Source organism: Lycorma delicatula, chromosome 12 (assembly GCF_047948215.1).
Source record: "Lycorma delicatula isolate Av1 chromosome 12, ASM4794821v1, whole genome shotgun sequence".
Classification (NCBI taxonomy): domain Eukaryota; kingdom Metazoa; phylum Arthropoda; class Insecta; order Hemiptera; family Fulgoridae; genus Lycorma; species Lycorma delicatula.
Genome location: NC_134466.1, coordinates 29624738 through 29649727, shown reverse-complemented (window position 1 = coordinate 29649727; position 24990 = coordinate 29624738). Strand labels below are relative to the sequence as shown.

Below are 24990 nucleotides of genomic sequence, written 5' to 3'. Positions count from 1 at the left end.
AACTTAATTATAAATTGTAATGTCGCAAAAACATACTTTTCTTATTAGAATAATGCAAAAATAAATAATAACAGAAATAAAAGTAATTAACAAGATATCCATAACCATCTCTAAATAAAACTCCTGTTTTATCTAATAACTAATAGGCCCACCCAATCATTTATATCTACATTAGAAAAAGAAAGAAATTTCAACCCAGGCATGCAAAGTAATATATCATATTTCAATATCTAAACTAATGTAAAGGAAGGAGTTAATTTATATAAATATAAATTATTATACAATTTAATTGCTAATATAAAAACCCATAAGCCCCAATCTAAAAAATTTTATCCCAGGTTATCATTGTGAAAAAGTGTTGAATCTGAATAAAAATTCACAACTCTACATTTCTCCATACCACTGAAGCCTGAATACTGCTCAAGTAGCATTAATTCTCTAATAAGCTATAGAAGGCATATTTTTGTTGATCGGTTTCAGACTTTTTCATTAATCAATTCAAATTGTTAATTATTCAAAATATTACAAAATCAGCCAGATATTAATCCTTCCACTGGTTATTCAGTGTTAGTCAAATCTCCCTGTACTGTTTAATTTAACTTCAGTCCATAGTCAATATTTTTTTCTTCTTTCACTGTTTTACTTGACTAGTATTTTAGTTAACAAAAATAACACTATTAAATCTGATTTGTGTTCCCAACTTGTAACAGTTCATAGAATATAATTAACATCTTAACGTTCAATTGTTCAAAGTTAAGACTATTTTTGTTTATATCCTTTGTGTGAATAGTAAAATTTCTTTTTTGCTTTACGTGCAAATAAATGAAGTCCTTTCTAAAATTGTTAAAGATAATTTAAATTGAGTTAACAGTTTTTATCTATTTATACATAGGAAAAAGATGTGATTTTTATAGGCTATTGTTTTCATTTACGTTCTAGTAAGTTTTATTCAACAATTTTTGTTTCTGTTTTTAATAGTTATCCATTTTAACAAACATTTCAGGACATGTTCTAGTAAAAAAAAAGTAAAAGTAAAGAAGAAACTTAATATAAACACAGGTTTGTAAATGCTTTGTTAGTAAGTAACAAACATATTAATTTACGTTTGGTGAAAAACAACTTTTAAGAGGGTGTATCAAATAGAAACAGTAATTTTTTTATAAACTTATTGAATAATAATATACACAATTCATACCTTCATCATTTCTGTGATGATTGTGCATACACAATCATCTCTCTATGGTCGTCTCCTGCACGATCTGCACACTTTTGCCAACGATTTGGAAGCTTGAATATTCCTTGTTCATAAAACGTTTGAGGACAAGTCATCAAACAATTGCGCACGCACTTCAAATCCTCAAGTCTGAAGTCAAGTCTTCATTATTTTTTAATGGTTCCCCTCCAAGCAATTCTTTCAAGAGCACAAACAAATATACTCACATGGGGTCAAATATGGACTGTAGGGAGGGTGGTCAAGGGTTTCCCAGGGTATTTTTTCCAATTTATCCCTTGTCAAAATTACGGTGTGCGGCTGGCATTGTCATGGAGAAGGATGACACCTCTGATGGGCATACCCTGTCTTTTGTTTCTGTAGGTGGCTTTTGTTGACTGTAGCAGCTGGTAATAGTAATCCACATTCACCGTTCATTGATTATGGAGAAGATCAACAAGTAAAACTCCCCTTGAGTAAAAAAAAAATCATTGCAAAAACTTTTCCGGCTGATGGGTTTTGGCATTCACTGGGCAGCTCTCATCCTACCTTCACCACTCATTACTTGTCATTTTGATTCCAGAGTGCACAGATAGACTCATGTCTCATCATATGTGATGATGCACCTCAAAAAATCATCTCCTTCTTGACAAAATCAATTCAGAAGTCTTTCACAGATCTCCAACCTAACCTGTTTTTGATTTTTGGTCAACAACCTCAGAACCCATTGACCACTCACTAGTTTTCTAAAGCCAAGATGATCAATGATAATGGATTGGGCACCCCCATAGCTGATACCCACTTCTGACACGATTTTTTTAACAGTGAATCGGCGATCCCCTTCAATAAGCTTTCAAATGGCAAGGATGGTGTCAGCTGTCAGACTTGACCGTGGGCATTGATCATGACTTTTGTTTTCTACACGTTCTCGCCTGCCCTTAAACTGTCTGGCCAACTCGGTTCTATGACAGTGTAGCGTCCCCAAACTGTATCTTTCATCTTTAAACAAATTAAAATTTCTGTGTGTTTAACATATGATTATACATTGTGCAACAGACAACAGAACCTTTTGCTCACTCATGACTGTACTGATGGCAGAATGGAGCAGGAGTTAACCAAGCTTATTCCCCTCTCTAACACACCAAACATTAACCACCCTACTCCACCATCCGGCTCAGAACCACTTGCTGCATAGAATAGTAAAATTACTGTTTAAATTTGATTCACCCTCGTACATTCAATAACAGCCCATTATAATAATAATAATTATGAAAAAAATGTAATTTTAATTTTTTGTAGTAACCATTCAACATTCCAAAAAAAATGAATGCAGGTATGTATTCTTGTATTCTTAATATTTATAACAATAAGTTAAAAAATAATAAGTAATATACTAAAACTAAAAAAAACAGTTTGACAGTATAGAGTAGAACCAAAAATTAATTAACTGTAAAAGGGTTCATCAAACAAATACAGAAACGTATACCAGTTAGTTACTGAGCTGTTGCAATGTGTTTGCACTGCTATTTGCATTGTCTTGTTAGACGCATTTTTCTTCTGTTCTACTTGATTTCATTATGTTTCTCTCATAGGCATATATATATGCCTACGACAGATAATATATATATATATATATATATATAAATTCTTTTTATATATTTATTACAAAAGTAATAATAAAAATTTGATTATGCAGTAATGGAATTACTAGTTAATAGAATTAGAATTTAAACGTAATTATTTAACTATGCAGAAGTATAATATGAATATTAAAAGGATTAATTTCAGTAAAGTAACATATATATATATATATATATATATATGTTACAATCACACACACACGCGCGCGCGCGCGCGCGCACACACACACACACAAATGATTCCAAACTGCACAGCAATCTCTCACGAGATGATTATATAGCTAAAAATAGAAAGAAATTTCATACAAACAGCTCAGAAAACAAATGGTTTGTTAGAGAGTTTTGGCTCATGAAACATTAGCCCTGCTTTCTCTTCCTTCTGTGAAATTAAACCATACTAAAATTCTTGGGGTAAAAATCAAGGGGTAAATTTGGTGCTAATGGTTTTTGATCTAAGAAAGTGAAGTGGTCCCAGATCTCTATCTGTCTTTGGTTTAAAAAAAAAAGGGTAAAACACGATACAGTTTTGTCAGAAAATATACTTTTTTAGGTTTGGAATAAAACAACTTTGTTAATTTACCAATAAACAAACAAAAATTCCAAGTTTACTTTGTAGAGAATTTGTTAATTCTGAGAAAATTGATGTAAATAACGTCTATTAAAATTAAACACAAATTTGAGAAGTTTCATTAGGTATGTATTTAATTACATGAAATGGCAAAGTCTGAAATTTTTTTACATCTTAATGTAACTCAATATGAACACCACTGTTCACAGCCCTGTATTATCAAACCTTTAATTCACTTCATTGCACATTCTGGCAAGCATGTCAGCAGGAACTGCTTACATGACTGCTGTTATTCTTTAGCACGGGTGGTCAAGTGACTTAATTTTTTTTCTTTGTATACAATGTCATTTACAAAGCCCCAAAAGAAAAAATCCAACTGGTGTCAAATCAGGATTTCACAGTGGTTGAGCAATTGGAGAGCTTCCCTGTATTTCGAGCCTTTTGGGAACATGTCATTGGCCATAGTTTAAAATTCTGCATATATGAAAGAGCTCCATCCTGATAGAAAATTAGGTCCTCCATATTTTCAATGTGCAGAAACATAATGTACTCTACCATATCTGAGTACATTATGACTATAATAGTCTGCTCAAGAAAAATAATGGTCCAAAAACTTGATAATGCATAATACCAAACCAGATATTCACTTTTGGATAGTTGTGGATAAATCCCACAAATTCATCTGGATTTTCTGAGCTCCACACTTGACAATTACTTTCATGATTTCATGAACATGAAATGTAGTTTCATAAGAAAATAAAATGCACAGCAGGTAGTTATCATCAGCAAAAATGAAATCTACCATGGTCATTAAAAATTGAACTCTAAGGCTTACTGTTTAATTTTATGGAGCAGATGCGTTTATAAGCACAAAGTTTCAATCGCTTGTGAACAACAAGGACAGTGCTTTTAGGAATGTTTAATAGAAGACCCTCACTGCAAAAAGAATGTTTTGAACTTCTGTCAGAAAGACAGTCAAATTCTTTCTGTGTTTTCAGCACTTGTTCTAAGCCTACCCAGTGAATGTCCTTTCATAATGCTTCCGGTTTCCAAAAACTGTTCATATCACTTACCTACGCTTTTGTCATTCAAGAAATTTTATTACATCACTCTCTTGTGGTGATGCCATGGGACTGAAGCCCAGGCTCACAACAGCTTGGCCTGTGCAACAGTTTAACGCAGCTGCTACCTGATAGAAAATGTGCAATTAATAATTAATTGTTATCGCTTCAAGATTATGCATAAAACACTATTGAATGATGGGTGCATAATAAAAATAAAAACTGTTATCGTTCTTGAAACATCAGAGTTTTTTTTTCAGACACCCAGCTTATATATATATATATTCCAAAAGCATAAACAAAATTCAGTACAATCCACCAAAGTACAAAATCAACAAGAACTCTTACCTTCATATTTTTTTTTTCTATATATCAAAAGCGCTTTCAAGAAAATTGCTCATCATCAGTTGATTAAAATTAAAAATTAATTACATATTAATAAAACATCAATAAAATTAGATTAGTTAATACATCTCACATGTATTTATGTCACACATGTGATGTCAGAACAGTACACATCATTAGTGATACCATTCCTCCCTTACAGGAGATGGATAATTTTAACACCTGACCAATTCTGCTATATAAATTTCAATTCTAAAGAAACTTAATACTGTCCTGACTGTTATACACTTTATGGACTGTAATTAACACAACTCGTCCTGTCCATGTGATTCAGAATTCAGAACTGTAACTAGCTAAAAAACAAATTGTTAGGGATGTAGGATGTAGAGGGTATACTGAAATGAAACAACTAGCACTAGATAGGGAATCTTGGAGAGCTGCATCAAACCAGTCAAATGACTGAAGACAAAAAAAAAACCAGCTAAAGAAACTCACTGTACCAACAAGTGACAAAGCTCTATCCCCTAAACTTTTTAAAGCTATGCTAGATATTTGGATACCTACAGAATAGCGATCAATTTAGTTACTCAAAAAACTAGTTATTAATTATTCACATTTAGATTCCTACAGTATACAGGGAAATTACATTTATTAGTTTTTATTATTATTAGTAAAAAAAAAATAAATAAAAAATAAAAATAAAATCAAACTCCATTCTAAGCAAAGGTATTTTATCTAGCCAGTTAAAGATAATGTTCATTTTCAAACCAAATATTCCCTCTTCCACAGGTTCCTCAACTAACTATTAGTTCTCTTAATCCTTCTTTAAAGGTAATCCTTCATAAATAAATTCTGTTCTCTAGCAAACCAAATGACTAAATTTATTTCACATCTCTATCTCCTCAAAGAACTGATCATTCAATCGCTTTTTACTTTCTCAACTATAGTAATATATCCTTATATATATAAAAAGTACATAAATCAGTCAAAAAAAATTAAAAAATTGGTGGTTTTAAATTTTATGTAAAATTGTTTTTTTAAATGAGTTAAAAAAAATTTTAATTACAAAAAAACTTTTTAATAAAAAATAAAAAAATAGATTTATATAAATCGCAAATATTCTGTAAAATAACCTTTTTATTTTAACGTTCCCAATTCCAAAACACTTATTTTTGTCAGACAGATGTTTGGCCAAATGTACGTATGTATGCTGGCCTGTATGGTCTTATAACTGTGGATCGTATTGATTAATTTTCTTCAAACTTGATAAGACAGGTACAACCTTAAGAGGGAAGGTTTAAATGTTTGCAAAAACTAGAAAAATGAGAGGGAGTATTTTAGCCAAATAAAATTTCAAATTTTTACTAGTGCACTTTAGCAGCATTTTTCTTACAAAAGCTGAAGGTTTTTTATCTTTTTTTATCAAGATCCCTAGTTACCAAAATTTTTATATAACATTCACTCCTTCCCCAAAAAAATACAAAATATTTTTATTTTTTTGGCTATATCTTGCTTTAGAAAAGAAGTTAATGGAAGGTTTTTGCATCTATATTTTCTACATCAATAATACAACTTCAAATCCGTATAACAATTTTTTGCCTACCCTACTTCTATGGTCTGTAGTAACAAAAAATAATTTTTTTAACTTTAAAAAAAAAAAAAATTAAATCTAATTAGCAGGTTATCCATTGCAATCAAAATGTAAAAATCTTATTTGTTTGATAACCCTTACTCTTTAGTATTTCTTGAAAAAATATTAGTAAAATTTTTCACCCTCTCTAGAAAATTACAAGTTTATTTAGAATTACGGCTGTATCTATAACTCATAATTTTTATTATTGCTTATCAATAAAAAAATAATTATTTCATCATAAAGACACAAACAGAGCTTAAAATGATTGAATTCAATTGTACAGTTCAAAAATAAATAGCATAACTTTTCTGGCTACACTGGTCAAATTATCCGATTCACTGCGAACTCTTTCAACTGTACAATAACTACACATAAGTTTATGTTATATTCATGATTCATGAATTCCATAATCAGTAATTTTTCTCAATTCATCAGCATCCCAAAATATGACAATTTTACTTTCAAAATGTAAAAGCAAATACAAACTGGTATGGAACTTCAGAAGATGCAGACAAACAAGACTGCTTTTATTAGATCAGTGAACTTCTAATTTAACCTCTGACAATAAGATGTTTTTTTTTAAAAAAGCAGTTTAAATACCCCATTACTTTATATAAGAAAACTACAATAGCAACATATTTTAAAATGTAAACAAAACTAACAGGCAAGTAAAATATAATTAAGGTTATAAGTTTTAAAGATTGTACATCCCCAAAACAGCCAATGATGGACTGGTTAATCAAGCCTTATTCAAAAGTACAGATTTTTGATAACTCCTAAGATATCGGTTACAAATTTGGACTAGAAAAAAATTATTGTACATGTTATAATCACTTCAATAATCAGTTGGCAGCTAGCCATCTTAATCTACCACAAGCAATTCCCATCAGTCTCATAATTGTTAACTCCAGCCTCTTTAAAACTCCAGGCTACTTCAAAATTACAGATAAGGTCTTCTATATGCTTTCCCCGAACTATGCTGTATGAATGATGTAATAAGTATTGCTGCTGATAGGACCTGTCATATTCATTTATACTTCCAGTTATCAATTAAGGCTTCCAGAAAGTTCCTTTACATTTAAAAATCAAATTTAACGTCATTCTTCACTGTTATATTATATTTCACATTAAAAGTTAATACCAGTATATTTACAAAGATTGTTACATCACCTTTATTATAACACCTTCTTACCATTATGTAATCAACTTGTTTCTTCCTGCTACAACAATTTTATAATAGTAGTAGTAGTAGTAGTAATAATAATAATATATTCATTGAAATAATCCATTACACTTCATTACTTAATCTTGAACTCCTTTCTTAATAAATTAATCCATTCATAAATGCACTTCTACTAAAGTTTTCACGCTAATTTTTACTAAGACTACTGTCGCCCTTTAAGAAGCAAACACTACATGTTTAACTCATTACTTATATTCATATATACTAAAACTTACTCTGAATTCAGATAACAATTAACTAAAAAACAACACCTAAACCCAGAGTACAGCTCAGATGAAAATACTTACGTTTATATTAAAATCCAATTTACCATGTTCTCACTATTTTTGCTCTTAATCACTGTTAAACTTACTACTACATAATTTCAGTTAGTATAATTAATTCAGTTATTGTCTGATGCAATACAATGAATTTTACCGCAATTAACAACCACAAAAAAGTAGCACTTATTTGCTTTTATTATTTACTGTTTTTATACCCTCCCTAATAAATAGAGATGGCACTCATGACATCTTACTATATAAATTTCTTGATAATTTATTTCTAAAAATATTTAAAATTGCACAAACTATTTCAAAGCTGACTGCTGATTTTCATTAAAATAACACAATAAACCAGTTTCCTTTAACAATATTCTGCTTGCATAGTAACCATCAACAGTATAATAGTGTTATACAAGGTTTGGTAAAAAAATAAAGAGAATTTTTAATTTTCTTCTAAAGTATTTACTCAATCTTCAATGTTTATCTCTCTATCCTTCTCCTTCAAATTAGTCCCCCTGTGATATTATACAATACCAATGTAGCTTCCAGTTTGAAAAACATTGCTGAAATGCCTCTTTCAGTATAACCTTAGCTCGGCTTGCGATTTTGCCTTTATCTCATCTATTGTTGAAATCAATGTCCCTTGAATGTCCTTTCAGTTTTGAATATAAGAAAAAGTCACAGGGAGCCATGTCTGAAAAATAGGGTGGTTGCAGCATCACAACGGTGTTACGATTCACCAAGATGTGTTGGATAAATAGAACGGTGAGCACCGATATGTTGTTGTGGTGCAAAATCCAAGAGTTATCTCTCCAAACTTCAGGTTGTTTTCTCCAAATTGCCTCATGCAAATTGCATAAAACTTCTAGCTAGTAGTTCTTGCTGATTGTGCGACTTTGCGGTAGGAACTCATGATGAACAATTCTACTGCAGTCAAAGAAAACGGTTAGAAGGACCTTCACATTTGACCGAACTTAACATACATTTTTTTGTCTTGGCTCCTTAGAAAACTTCTATTGGGACAATTGAGCCTTTGTGTTGATGTCATAGCTGTACACCACACTTCTTCACCAGTTATGACATGTTTGAGCAAGACTGGGTTGTCAGCAATGTAGTAAGAATTTGTTTAGCGATGGTTACACAATGCATTTTTGTTGAAAATTTAGCAGATTCAGAACAAATTTGGTTGCCATCTGTTTCATGTTTAAAAATTAGTAAAAATTGCTTCACATGAACCATATGAAATTCTTATTTCTTCGACAATTTCTCTAATGGTGATTCTGTGATTATCAAGCACTGTTTAACCTTTTTTGCATTTTCATCAACGATTAATGATTAATGTGCTATAAAACCCAGACCCTGCATCATCTCCTACATCTTCTTGACCTGTCTGTAAACGTTTGAACCGGTCATAAACTCAAAGTTGAGATAAAGCATCATCGCCAAAGCCTTTCTTTAATATTTTTAATTCTTTAATGCACTTAATTCTGTTTTTAATGCAAAATTTCAAACAAATTCTCTGATCTGACATTTCATCACACAAAAAATCACTGAACAAAGTAAAGTACATCTTGCTTTTCCCCTCACAAACACAAACTAGGCGCTGCAGTTGACTGAAAATTAACACTGACAGTACTACTAATATACAGAAAAAATATCCACTCAATTAACAAGATAAGTACCCACAATTCAAAAATTCACTTTACTTTTTGATCAGACCTATATATTTTATGCTATTTTTTATTGTTTATTTTTCTAGACAGTATATGCTTTTTTTTTTAGTACTTGTAACCTAGCAATTAATGAATAAACAATCTATCATTGTCACTCCAGCAAACTGTGAAGTGAATAACAAGTTGTTTTTTTTTTTAAAGAATGATCAAGATCTATCTATCAATTTTATTGAATATATATATATAGATACTATGCACCTCTCATATATATATATATATATATATATATATATATATTATTATTATGCTTTTACGGCCAACATGGGACCACTTAAGTCAATTTTAGTTGGATCTTTTCTGAGAAAAGCGTGTTATTTTACTCTTCCGAGCTGCCCAGTATTTCTTCATCCGTTCAGATCTTGCTTTCTTTTCTTCATCCGTTCAGATCTTGCTTTCTTTTCTTCATCCGTAAACACCCTCTTCGTTGTATTTTGTCGTTTGTCTTTCTTTGGTTTAAATCTAATGCTTTTGTCTTTTAGCTTTGTAATTTTTCCAGTTTTATTCTGTAGGTCAGTCAGGGAAATTCCCAATTCTTTCATATCTTTTCTAATTTCTTTGATCCATCCTACTTCTGGCTTTTGGAACCAGAGCTTTTCAATGATATTTCTTGACAGTCTTGTTTCCAGTGTCCTTATGAGATGACCAAAGAAAGAGATTCTTTTTTTCCGCATAGTATCAGTAACAGGCTCTATTTCTCGATACACCACCTCATTTGGCACAATCCACCATTGGCTTTCTTTTTGGTGTTTTTTATTGATACACGTTCTGACAATTCTCCTCTCTATTTTCAGAATTTTTTAATTCGGTTTTTCTGAGTGATTTTGAAAAGGGTCTCGCTTCCGTAGGTGACTTCTGGCTGTACTACAGTTTTATAATGTTAAAGTTTTGTTTTAGCAGAAAGGCATTTTTTGTTATATGTTGACCAAGTTAATTTTTGGGATTTAATCATTTTATTTGTCCTGTTTTACCATGTCACTTTTTCATTTAAATTATAAGTTATTATTTCCCCTAGATATTTAAATTGTTTTACTATTTTAATTTTCTGATTGTTTACCGTAATGTGCTCTATTACCAGAGGATCTATGGCCATTAGTTCAGTTTTTTCGAAAGAGATATGAAGCCCTATCTTTTGTGCTAGGTTTTGAAGGCTCATGATTTGTGTTTTGGCTTCTTGAATATTATTTGCTAAAAGAGCGAGGTCATCTGCAAATCCTAGGCAATTTAGTGTGATGGAGTTTTTCTTAGTACCCATTTTTATATTTTTGGGATTTATTTCATACCATTTTCTCATGACAAATTCGAGGGCGCAGTTAAAAATGAGTGGTGAGAGGCCGTTTCCTTGCCTCAATCCAGTTTTTATGTAGAAGGGTTGAGAGAGTTCACCTCTGAATTTCACTCTGGACTGGGTATTGGTTAAAGTTAATTTTATCATGGAGTTTAGGGTGAAGGCCCAGGTTTCTCAGAATATTCAGCATGGATGGTCGGTGTATACAATCATAGGCCCTTTTAAAGTCGACGAAGGTGATTATTAGTTGTTTTTTCCGTCTTTTATATAAGTCCATCATAATTTTTAGGGATATTATTTGCTCCGGGCAACCTCTCCATGGCCTAAATCCTCCTTGGTATTCCCCAAGTTCCAGTTCAAGTTGGTCTTTGCATCGGTTATATATGATTCTCGACAGGATTTTGTATGTGCAATCCAGGAGAGATATGCCTCTGCAGTTTTCCGGATTAGTTTTATCCCCTTTTTTATGTAATGGATGAATGAGGGCTGTGGTCCAGTGTTCTGGAAGTTTTTCTTCGTTCCATATTTTCACGAGGCATAGATGTAGGGAAGTTTTGACTGAATAAACTGATGAGTGTTTCCAGAGTTCTGCGAAAAGCTGGTCTTCTCCGCTTGCTTTGTAGTTTTTTATTTCATTTAAGGCTGCGAGAACTTCTTGAATTGTTGGCGGGTTGATATTTACTGGTGAAGTTTTAACTGGAGTTTCAGTGTCAATCTCAAAAAGCTCTGGGTGGTCGTCACAGTTGAGGAGTCTATTGAAGGTTTCTGCCAAAATTTCAGCATTTTCTTTATTGGTGTGGGCCATATTTCCTTTTTTTCCTCTCAGCATAAGGGTGGGTGGTTCATATCTTTGAAGAGCCTGACCAAAAATTTTATAATAGTCTCGGGAGTTAGTTTTCTTGGAACTTTCTTCTATTTGCTGAATCAAGTTTTTTTGGGCTTGTCGTTTGGTTCCTCTTATAATTTTCTGAGTTATTTTCCTTTGTTTGGTGAATTCATGGTTAGATTCTTCAGTTTTCTGGGTTTGGTGGTTGATCCAAGCCCGGTGTCGGTCTTTGACTGCTTTGTCACATTCTTCATTCCACCACTGGTGTTTTTTTCTTGGGTTTATAGGGGCTAGTTCTTCAGCAATTTCTTTCAGTTGGGATGTCAGTTCTTTTAAATTATTAGTTAATTTGATTTTTTTTGTTGTTTCTTCAAAGATGACATTGTTTATTAATTTATGTGGATCATAAGCTCTTTTGTTTTTAGGTTGGGATTTTTTCTTTTTATGCGGGGTGAATTTTATTTTAGCTTTAATTAAGTAATGGTCCGATCCAGTATCTGTTCCTCTCAAGACTTTTACATTATAAATCTCCTTGTGATAATTCCGGTCCATGCAAACATGATCGAGTTGCCATTCCCCTTTTTTCCAATCTGGGTGTTTCCAAGTCTTCAATTTGTTTGGTTTTCTCATAAAATAGATGGATTTTGAGATCATATTATGGTTTCTGCAAAATTCGACAAGTCTTTTGCCGTTCTTGTTAGTTTTCTTTTGGGCAGGCCATTTTCTGATAATATCACGATATCTTCGTTCTTTACCAAGTTGGGCATAAAGTCCCCTATTAAAATCTTGGTGTGGGTCTTATTTATGTTGTTTGCAGTTTGGTCAAGAAGTTCCCAGAATTTGTCCATCTCTTCTCTATCTTTTTTAAGATTGTTTTTGTCATGGGTGGGAACATGGACATTTATTATGGTGTAGAATTTACTGGCTGATTTTAAAGTCAAGGTTGAAATCCTGGGGGAGTAAGACTTAAATTCTACGACTGAGTCAATTATTTTAAGATTGATTGCAAATCCTGTTCCGAACTGTGGGCAATTCTTCATCACACGTTTCCCGGGCATTCCTTTGTAAATTCTGTAACCCTGAGATTCAAACGGCTCTCGATCGGTGTTTCTCATTTCTTGAAGTCCTGCGATTAGGATTTTTTGTTTGTCCATTATGTCTGTTAGAGTTTTTAGTTTGCCGGGTTGAGTTAGAGAATTAATGTTGTGAGTGGCAATGTAGTTTATTTGCTTGTGTCTTATCCTCAATTTTGAAGTTGTGTTGTTTTTGGGTGTTTCCAAACGCTCCGATTCATTGTTATCTTTTAAGCAGCTGCCCACCGGATCCGAGTGCAGCCTTCTCTGGTATTTACCAGACGGTGGATTTTTTCTTAAAAGACCTTCCATATTTGACTTTCAAAGGCAAGCCTTGGGTGGGAATAAATTCCCGAGTTAAAACTCTGGATGTGATCCAGAGAGGTGATTCCGATTTAGTTCACCAGTAGAAATCTCCACGTTTCTAACTGGTTATCCAGACGAACCAACGTGGAGGCGCAAACCGATTTTCTTAATTGAGATTTTAAGTATGGAGAAAGTTTAAATCGGTTCCGGAATCATTTCGTCCATATATATATATATATACACGAGGGAGGTGCATAGTCGAGCACAAGGGGGAAAATTCAAACAGGCACTATCAAAACTGAAATGTTATGGCTACGTCATTTCAGGATGGTTACAGCAAGGAGAATTTGCTGATAGAATTCATGAAACAGGGTCAGTAAATAGGAAAACTAGGTACTTCACAACGTTAAGTAATTTTATTCTATTGCAATCAATATTTCTTTGGGAACTATCACATCGTAGTCCCTACTTTAATTTTTAATCATGTCAACTACAGAAAAATTATTAAAATAAGCAAAATAGCTCCACTTCACAGTAACTTAACCGATTCTAGTAAAGTTAAGTTTGTAAATACACTGACATACCATCAGTGATTACTTAAATGAAAAAATAAGAACTACAATAATATTTTACACATAAATTTTAACTGAAGTAATTCATTTCATGAAAAAATATATATTTTTCACAAAAATACAAAAGCATGAGTCAGCTTCCTTTGGACACTACAATTACTGTTAATAGCACTTTTTTTTTGTTCTTTCAATACTTCATACAATGAGTGTCTAGTCCAAATAACATGCATTATGAAATTGTAAATAGAACATATAAAAAAAACCATTCATAAAAAAATTAAAATCGAAAAAGTAGGTACGCATTTCAATCATAAACATTATTACATTTTAATATTTTTATAAACAAGTTTTAAATTCTTTCTATTTAAAACAATGGAAAAGGTTATTATACTTTAATAATGGTTACTGGACTTTAATAACCAATTAGCTTAACTAAATGGTTACGTCTTTGTGCATAAAAATACTTATCTATAAAATTTTCTAAATGAAGAATGCTTGCTTTTCCAATCAAAATAGTTTTTTTTTTTAAAGAAAGATAATCTCCAATGCAAAATAAACATATAACAATATGATATAAAAAATGAACAAATATCCAAATGTGTAAAATTAACAAAATGTGTACAGTACTGTATTACAAAATGGCTGTTAACCAATTAACAGCCAAAAAAAAATCTCATATTACCAATTCCAAAAATTATTATTCACAAATGAAACAAATTTAAAATGAAAATGTATAATATTATTCAGGACAGAAATATTCAATTAGCCAATTGAATCAAGAGAGAAAAACAAGATTGGAAGCTTGTAAAATAAAACGGTCTGAAACAAAGTGCGCATACAGTATAAACATACAAATAAATCCAATAATTAAAAATTTATTGTCTATGAGCTGAAATAAATAACATTAAATTAAATCTTTTATTTAACAATCGGTTATCTCTAATTTTCTTACGATTACATCAGCAAATAAATAATATACATATTTAGTCAGCCAATCGTGACAGAAATGCTAAGCCAAAGAAATCATAACAAAAATTACTAAGCCAATCTTCCACTGGAATGGATTTTGTACTAATTACAATAATAAGTGGTAAAATAAAAAATTTTAAACAACTCTGAATGCTGTTTACAAGAAACATATCTACACCCCCTGGCGACTTATAACTATAAAACTAAACTAAGAACTTGCTCTGAGGTGACACCTATGAAATGCAAAACACCACATCAAAATCAGCCCAGCCGTTTTAGAGAGACACATCTACTGCAGCGCCCCCTGGTGGCCTATAACTATAAAACTAATCTAAAAACCTGCTCTCAGGTGATATCTACGTAATGCAAAAAACTGCATCAAAATTGGTCCAATAGTTTTTGGGGAAAATGGTAACAGACACACACACACAAGCTCTTACCCCAAACACATATACCATCTCCATTCTGTCATGGGTAAAAAATAAGGTTCATATAAACCTAGGTTAAGAAATGCTTTGTTAGCAAGTCTCAGCTGGCAAAATATTTTGCCCTGATTTCTGTGCCTTCGGTAAAATTAAACCAGATTGTAGTTCTTGGAATGTAAAGTACAGGGTAAATTTATTGGTTTTAACAGAAATCTGATCTGAAAAATTGAAAAAAAAGGTCTCGAACTGTATTTTTCAAGAAATCTGAAGCTTCCAAGAAAACTGGGGTAAAAGACAAAAGACTGGGGTCCAAAAACACACTATTTTATGTTTGGTGTAAAAATATCATTGTTAAATAGATAATAAATATATATAAACAAAATTGTTTTTAATATTTTAGTTTTTAACAAAATTGTTGATAATCTGACTCTGAGCAAAATGGTATGAATAAAGCCCACAGAAACTAAATACTAACATAAGAATTTCAAAATTTATTAAAAACAAAACATACCAAAGATTTTAATTAGGCAGTAAAAGAAACAAAATTTGCAATATTACAAAACAAAAGAATTAAATATTTTAAATAAATAAATAATCAAAATTTAAAAAAAATAAAATAACATATCAATAAAACAATTTACCAGATATCTTTAAAGCTAATTAAAATTTAATTTTATCTAATTTGTTTCATAAACTGGCAATAGTAACAGCCGATTCCAACAATTATGTTGGAACTTCCAGTTCCACCATTGGGTATTACTTCAGAGGATGAGATAAATGACAATTTTTGTAGCGTGTGAAAATGCCATGCCTGACCGGGATTCAAATCCAGGATCCGGATGAAAGGCTGAGACACTACCACTCACGCCATGGAGGCCACATGTTTTTTGTATTGCATTTGGGCTGCAATAAACAATTTAATAAGTGAACTGAATAGAGAATTTTAATAGTGAATGGAATAGAGAACTGAACATTTTATAGTAACAATGAGACACTCCTATTATCGACTATAAAATCTTACATTTGTACATAAACACAGCATCAAACTAATCAGTCATTAATCTACTGATGAGAAAATATTAAAAATCTCAATTTTCAAATGTTGAAATAATAAACTAAATTCATTTTAATAAGCGATTCATTTACTGTACCAATTTGAAACTAGGGAATCTGACAAAAATTACATAAGAAATTGGGTTAAAAAAAATAGTAGGCATTTAAATACCCTTACACTGAATCAATCAGGATAATCCAAATGTCCAGAAAACAGTGTTACATTATATTGCATTAATACAAGAAGCATGTCATCAGGTGCTACACCATGGCATTAGTAAGAAAATTTGAATTGCTAAGATTATAAGAATTTGAGAAATATATTAGCTCAAATAAATAATACACTCGACTAAAGTATTTAAATATTTTTATTTTTTAAATATTTAAATATTTTTAAAGTATAGAAAAAATGATTTTAATAACTCTGAACAAATCATAAAACTTCATAAAAAAAGTAATCAGATCACTTACATAATTACATAGGTGTTAATAGTAAATTTTCAAATTTGTCTGTTTTTTCTACTATTATCATTAGTTTTCAACAAAAATTTAACTGAGTATGTAATAAAAAAAACAAAGAAAATATGAAAAATGTTGAAAACTAATGATAATAGTAGAAAAAAACAGACAAATTTTTAAAATGTTACAATTATAAACATAAAAACCAAAACAGATGATAAAACTGTTATTAATATAATTTATTTGAGGGATAATTTAATACAAAATAAAATCATACCTTGCTGATCATAATAAATGATAAAAAAAGTTTGGCAATTCAAAAAAAAAATGTTATGGCTAAGAAAAAATCCTAAATTAAAAATTTTACCAAACAGTGATTCAAAAACTGTATTTTGATGTACCATATCAGTGTGGAACATCTCCAACTTTCTACAATTATTATCAACCCTCAGTAATTTGGTGCAACTGATTAAATAACATTTTCAAGCAAGATAAATGGCAGTTAAAAATGTATTGCCTCTTTCATAAATTGTGTCATTTTTTTCTACAACTAACAGTTACAGATCAAACAGACAAAATTGTATGACCTGATGCTTTAGTAACAGTTATACTACATTATACATCCATGAATCAACAGTAAAACTTACAAATGTTTTAATCGTATCCCCAACCACAATATAATCTAAATAATCTGTGAACCACCTAAGTACTATTATATAAGGTAACAGAGTCAGAACAAGACTATAAATAAACAAGATATGCATACATTAAAATATATGTACATCCTTCTCCTTCTTCTACTCACTTCAACTGTAACATACATATGAGGTAAAGTACAATGGAACTGAGGGAATCGTTGGCTTATTTTTTTGTTCTCAATTTTTTCCCCTACTTAGCCTTGAGTCAATAATTTGTGTATGTGTACTTTCCTCTCATTTGACTTCTAATTAGGAAATACAATTTTGGCAAGTGTCTGATTCAATTAACTCATTATTATATGTAGAACTCTTGAGAATTCAAGAAATTTAATGAAAACAATTTTTTTTATTCAATCTAAAAAACTGGTTTTACTCTTCAAAGCATCATATGAAATAAGTTAATGTTCAATAACTTTATTAAAACATCTTAACCAAAAACATATAATAAGGAGCTTTTTTTTAATGGTGTAGCTTCTTAGTGCAATCATACAATAGAAATTCATAATTTTAATAAAATTTTAGATTTTTTGAATGAATTATTTATTTTAATAATTTGTTGAGGTAATTTTTAATACACTAAGCACTTTATTTCTCAACAAAATCTATTATCCTAGTTTTGAATAAATTTTTATAAACATTAATAATTCACTAATTGAGCCGTACAATGAAACTGGATTAATAAGTGAAAATCAAAATTAAGTACAAAATTAGGTAGCGCTAAAAATCAAATCGTATTAGCAATATCATAAGCACTGTTTCTATGGATTCAGTATATCACTGAATGAAGAATGTCAACAAGATAAATCCTAGTACGAACATTGAATATTGTTCAAACTGTCCAAGGAAGAGTGCACAGTTGCCTAAGTCACATCAGAAGTGGAAGGAAGGAAGGACACATGATTAATTTGTCAAGAGCAGTAGTTTGACAACAGTAAATTTCTCTCCACTGTTCTTCTCCTTCGACCCTCCACGAAAGAAAACGACTGGACAACTGAACCAATAAAAATATTTTTAAGCTCACATTAATACTTAAGAATTTCTTACAGTGATGCATATCGATCATTTTTAACTTCCATGGTTGCTCAAATTCTGTTTTAAAGAGGGACTAACCATCACAGATATATATTTAAAAAAAAAACATCAATAAGTAGTTCAATAGACTATAACTGGGCTTAAAAATTTAATCAGATCACTAAGTGTTGTCTTTTAAATTATAAAAGTCAGAAATTCACTCCCTACCATTTAAAGGCCACTGTATTAATCAAAATTTTATGAAAATCAATACATATACATCATTCCACCTAATGAGCAAGGAACTGTACTAAATAATTGTATAAAAATTGTTTTAACTTATCACAAACACAAAAAGAACAGACAAAATACCGAAAAAGACCAAATTAAAATAGAATTTAGTATCACTTTGCCAAAAAAATTTGGTAAAATAAGTCAGTAATGTTTTGAACAATCACCCAATCTATACGTAATTATTAAATAGTCTCCCCTTCAAAAAATTTTAAAACAATTCTAAATAAAACCTTCAAATTTATTTTTTAATATATAAGGGCTATTCAGAAAGTAACTTCCAATTTATTATTAAAAAAAAAAAACCAGTTGATCAAAAACCTGTTTATTATAAACATCTAATCTTTCAGTTACTTTCCTACATAACTGCCATCCAAATTAAGGCCCATGTCATATCTGTAAACAAGTTTTTGAATACCCTTGTCATAAAACTCTGCCGCCTGTGATTTAAACCAGGTAGTTACACCATTTTTTAACTCCTTACAATACCAAGGTCAGAACTTAATTTCTGAATAGTCCTGAACTGAAATAACGCTGAAACACTGTAAGACACTGAAGAAATTGAGAAAGGCCAAACAAAGCAAAGGACACGGCATGCTGAGCATGTCATGGCATCATTTTTTCTTCATGACAATGTAAATTCTGAATGAATTCTGCAAATTACAGTACGCACTCAACGCCAAATCGACAATTTCAAGTGAAAGTTGTTTAACCATCCTCTACACAACCCTGACTTGGCTCCCAATTTGGGCACCTTTTTCCATAAATGCTGAAATGGTTAGTGGCGCAGCATTTTGAAAATGACAAGGAGTTGAAAAACAGTGTTATTAACGGGCTTAATTTACAGGCAGCTGAGTTTTATGATGAGGGTATTGAAAAACTTGTTTACATATGACAAGTACTTTAATTTAAATGACAATTATATAGAAAAGTGGCTAGAAGTTGTAGCTATGATATGTAAATAATAAAATGGTTTTTTAATAAGGAATCAGAAGTTACTTTCTGAATAGCCCTCATATAAAGCAAAAAACCAATCAAAATATACTAAAATTGTAATTAAAAATAATAATAGAAAATATTTATCAGCCTAAAAAAAAACTTTCAAAAACAAAATTTTTAACATATTTCACACATTATAAATCTGTACACTTACACATACATATGTACATCGTGTAAAATAAAAAATTGTTAAAACACATGAAAATAAATCAAACTATAAAAACACATGTCTGTAAATAAATAATTAAAAATGCATGCCAAAAGCAATTCATATCCAGGCCAAGTTCACTAACATGAACAATACCATACCAATTAATAAAAAGTAAATAATAAACAATAAACAACAAAATGATAAAATACAGGTAGTCAAAATTGCTGTATTCTATTAAATGACAAGCAAAGCATCGACTAATAATAACAATAATTATAAACACTATCATAGAAAAAAAAAATCAAATAATTTTTACAATATGTACACCAGCAGCAACTAATAATAAAAGTGTAAAACAATGCTACAGGAACAAACTAACTATAAATCTAAACTTACTACTCAATAAAAATGTATATATCTCTATAACAGAATTTTTTTTAAAAATTAAATATGAATTAATACCAAAAATAGATGTCACTTACCTTTGAAATGTCTGCCGTTTAACATAATTTTCACGTACAAATTCAACAATTTGCTTTTGTGTTTTTCCACTGTACCTAAAAAGGACAAAAAAACCAGTTACCAGTGTTACATTTTTCATGGAAACAAAGAAAAATGAAGTGAAAAAATTTCATAAAAGGTAAAAAAACAACCGGCAATTACTTTGCTTCATAACTATAGAATCTAATTGCAAAACGCTTGCATTTGATCCATATTACTTTCAGTATTAGCTAATTCCCGTGATTGGTTTATGAGATTATTTGGAAAGTTCTCATCCTGACAAAGAAATACAAGATTTTTCAGAATTTTTTACTTATTTTTACACTTTACAATTGGATACAGTTATACTAATAATGACTTTCCCACTTTTTATTATCCTCAGTATACTGCAATTTGCACAATTCTGCAAAATAAGTGATAATCTCAGCTTCGACCTCATCATTTAAAGTGAATCGTTATCCAGTGAGTCATTTCCTCAGGTATGGGAAGAGAAAGTAATCACTGGGAGCCAAATCTGAGACCAATACAGTCCACATGAAAGCACTTCAAAGCATAGGTCATAGAGTTTTGCTGCAACAACTCAACATGTGTGTAGGCACATTACCATAACGAAAAAGCACTTTCTTTTTGGTCAAATATGGACATTTAGCCCAAATAACAACCCACAATCAGTTGATTAGTGAAGTATAAAACTTCCCGGTGACAGTTCTGCCTTTTTTCAAGTACTCTATGGGCATCACACCATGAGAATTCAAAAAACCATAGCCATGACTTTTCCTGCAGATGAAACCATTTGCTTTCTTTGACACACGTTCGCCTTCTCCAACCTATATTTCGACTGCTGTTTGGTGTCCTCAATGTAATGGTGAACCCATGATTCATATATTGTAATAAAATGTCAAAAAACCCAAAGAAATCTCAATTAAATAAGTCTTAAACATCCTCAAAAATTGTTCACATGACTATTAAGCAAATGCTTTGCGATTCATTAACCATCTTGAATGGATGTCAAATATGTTTAAATTCAGCAACCAAGCCCTACTTTTCAAGCCCTACTCATTCACTAAAAGAAATAAGTGTGAAGATTCCTTTTTTTTATTTCTTATTGATGAAAATGAAAGGGAACAATCCTTTAAAGTAAAATCTAACCCTTTTTGTATGTCCATAGGAGTTACACCTTTCAAAACAAAGTTTTCTATAAAACCTTGGACTCCAATTTTAACCATTTTTCAGAAAGTATAAGAACTAAGTTTGCTTTAATTGATCACCATAACAAGCAACCAAATGCATGCTTTTAAAACTTCACAGATGCTATTTAAAGGATCATACTTGGCAAATATTATTATCATTTAATCATACTTTCACCATCTGCATATCAGAGCAAGAACTGTCTGAACAAATCTCATAATGATTTTTAGATGACCTCATAAAACAGGTTCTAAATTTCAAGCCCTACTCATTCACTAAAAGAAATAAGTATGAAGATTCCTTTTTTTTATTTCTTTACTATTTTGAATTGTTTCACAACCACTCCTTCAGATTCTTGATGTAGCCATCACTTTTCAACATACCATCTACTGAAAGTAATGAATAAGGACATTCAAATGTGAAACAACCCCAAAACATTTATTTTTCTAGGGATGTCCAGAAATAAAATATCCAACTGAATGTTGCATGTGAACCAGTGATGGTATTTTCATCTGTTGCTTTTTTAATGTATGGAACCCTTTGCCAATGAACATAAAAAAATGTGAATTGTTGAAAAGCATAATATTTTTCCAGTCTTCTTTGGTCTAGTTAGCTTGTGCTTTAACCCACAAGAGGCTTCTTTGAAAACACACAAGAGGCATTAATGGTGTTAAATGCCGCATTTTTAGTTGGCTGATGAACTTTCCATCCAGCTGCAAAAAGTTGGCATCCAACAGATGAAAGTGTAAATCTATTCCACTGGCTGTTAATTCTCGATTTAAGCCCAGAACAGATAATTTTAGATCAAGTTTATTTTTTCTCACTAATAACTCAACTCTGTGTGGAGTAGTTTTTCTTTTACGGCCACATTTGCCTTTCCTTTGAGATGCAAAGGAACCCGAGTTTCTTAAGTGTTTTAAAATAGCATTCATTGTCCCTAGTCCAGCACCCACTCAGAAGCTATTCATCATCGTGTCATACTGGTATGCTCAGAAAGAAAAACAATTTTTGAACGTTTTCTTGGAGTTATCTCCATTATTATAAACTCAAGACACACAAGAAAAGAAAATGAACATATGATTTTATAATAAAAAATGAAATAAAGTTTCACAAAACACTGTATTTGTTACAAGAAAACTGCTTAAAAACCAAAGAACAATAACCTCACATTACACAGACTACTTAAAGAATGGGTGTGGTCATACAGTGTAGCTAAAATATAGAAATAAATGAAAAATTCCCTTTTTTCGGATTAATTTGCATGCTACTGAGTGTGTTTTTTTAAACTTACCTAAATGATGAACCTCGACTAAGAACTCTTGTGCGTTGACGAGGTACTTTTTTAACAACAGAACACCTAAAGAAACCATGATTTTCAACACACTTCTTCCAAAAATTTTTACATTCATTTCGCCCTTCGAAATAAAATTCCACAGTGTCTTTGTAGTAGCCCTGTAAAATAAAATGTTTACATTTTTTTTTTAATGATATGAAAAATAATTTTTACTATTCACTAATAAAAGCATATTAAAAATTAAAATACAGATATAAAGAGATTCAGAAGAAAAAGGAAGAAAAGAAAAATAGCAGGCAAGAAGAAAACTGTGCCAAAATGTTTAACTGACTGAAAACAACAATGTTATGAAATGACTAACAGTAGCAAACTTATGTAAAAAATTGAAAGTGGGAAAAAAATTATGACAAAAAAGAAGTGAAAGACCATCCATTTCAGATGGTTAACAGAAATAAGAAATCTGAATAAAACACAAGTAAAAAAAATACTATTTTTAATATATGAGTGTACGTGCATTCTTTGCACATTAAGAAAATCAAGGTGACAACCTTGACCACGAAAAGTGTGTGTATGTATACGCACGCACACACACGCAATAAATATATATATATATATATATATATATATATTACAGGTGAAAACAGTAACAATTGATGCAAACAAACATACATTCATTAACAGCAAAAATAATCAAAATAAAAACATCATCAAAACAAAAAATATGACCAATGTATTCTTCCACATGAACAGGCAAATTTTTATCAATGTTCTCCCTCAAGGAAATACATATACATATTGTATAATTCTGAAAAACACCATCAATATTAAAAAAATGAGTAATTTTGACATGAGGGGACAGGAAAATGTGCACTGCTTAGATTACAAATACGTCAGGCAGATTTTCCACAGGGAGATTCATTCTTTCTTTCACACAGCCATGAACTAATACTAAGTGATTATAATTTTATAAATTTGTTGAAGGAACATACTTAGAAAATTTTTCATAATAAACAGGTATAAAGTACAGTTTTCAATACTTTCAGCCAAAAACTGCTCCCAAGTTCACCAAACACCAAATCGCCCAAGGTACACGATAAAAAATAAAAGTTATGTATGTATTCAATTCCAAAATAAATGCTTTAAAAATATTTTCTTGCCTTTGTATCTTTGCTTTCTAAATATCCCTCGTATTACCCGTAGTAGAAAGCCCTGATTAGAATCTGAAAAGAATGTTTTTAATAAGAAATATGTTTTCATTATATTTGTTTAACTTTTGTTGCATTAGATTCTTTTCTTAAATATTTTATGAAAGAGTAAATCAAAAAATAAAAATAATAGGACAAAAGAAGCCCCATCTAAAATTTCTAAAAATTATTCTTACTTGAGGGTTCAAATTTTATTATTTTTAATTTTTTTATAATACTTACACAAGTATGTAAACCAAATAAAAATATTTTATTTAATGAGCAGGTCAAGAGCAGTAATTCAAGTTATAAAAAATTCTATTTTCTCTAAATCACGATTTAAAATTTATAGATTAAAAACTGATTTCTAAGATATCACTTTTTTTTAACTGGTAAACCATTGTAAGTTGAATACTAATTAAATAAATTTTCTTTTATGTATAGTCTCTTAATAAAATTACAGAATGTAGAACTACACAAATATAACAATGGACAAAAGAGGATAATTTTTGTTATTGTATTACAAGTTTTCTTTAAATAAATTTATAACAAACAAAAATAATAGATATATAAAAGAATAATTGTTTAATTAGTATTCAATTTACTATGTTTTACCAATTTCAATATGGCAGCGATTTATTAAAACTGCTATCATGATTAGCAGAAATACAGCAGAAAATTTTTTTCCTAATAAAAAGTTTAACATAAACCATTTAAAAATGTCAACAAACAATATGATCGAAAATTGGTTGTGAAAAAAATAAGAATTTTAATTAAAACTGCTGGAAAAATTTACAATGTGTTGTAAAAAAGTACAGTCAAAAGGATAGAATATGGTATAAAGTTCTTCTACTTGTGTGAATGACTCTTTTTGATTAATAATTATAAATATATTCTCATTTAGTTATGGAATGCTGAAAATATACTGACGAAAAACAGGAAAGTGGTAATTTAATCAAATTTTCCAAACCCTTACAGGTTTTCTTCAAATAATTTGTCATTCACAAAG

General features: G+C 30.5%; 1 protein-coding gene across 3 annotated transcripts in view; it reads right to left on the bottom strand.

The window, feature by feature from the left end:
• The window catches only part of LOC142332914 (FERM, ARHGEF and pleckstrin domain-containing protein 1-like), a 410843-nt gene that overhangs the window by 176130 nt on the left and 209723 nt on the right, over nucleotides 1-24990 (bottom strand). For all 3 annotated transcript variants that reach the window (XM_075379617.1, XM_075379618.1, XM_075379619.1), the window contains exons 9-10: nucleotides 22795-22955; nucleotides 20297-20371 (exon numbers count right to left, since the gene is read on the bottom strand). In XM_075379617.1, coding sequence (XP_075235732.1) covers nucleotides 20297-20371; nucleotides 22795-22955 — 236 coding nt within the window. The remainder of the gene's footprint in view (nucleotides 1-20296; nucleotides 20372-22794; nucleotides 22956-24990) is intronic.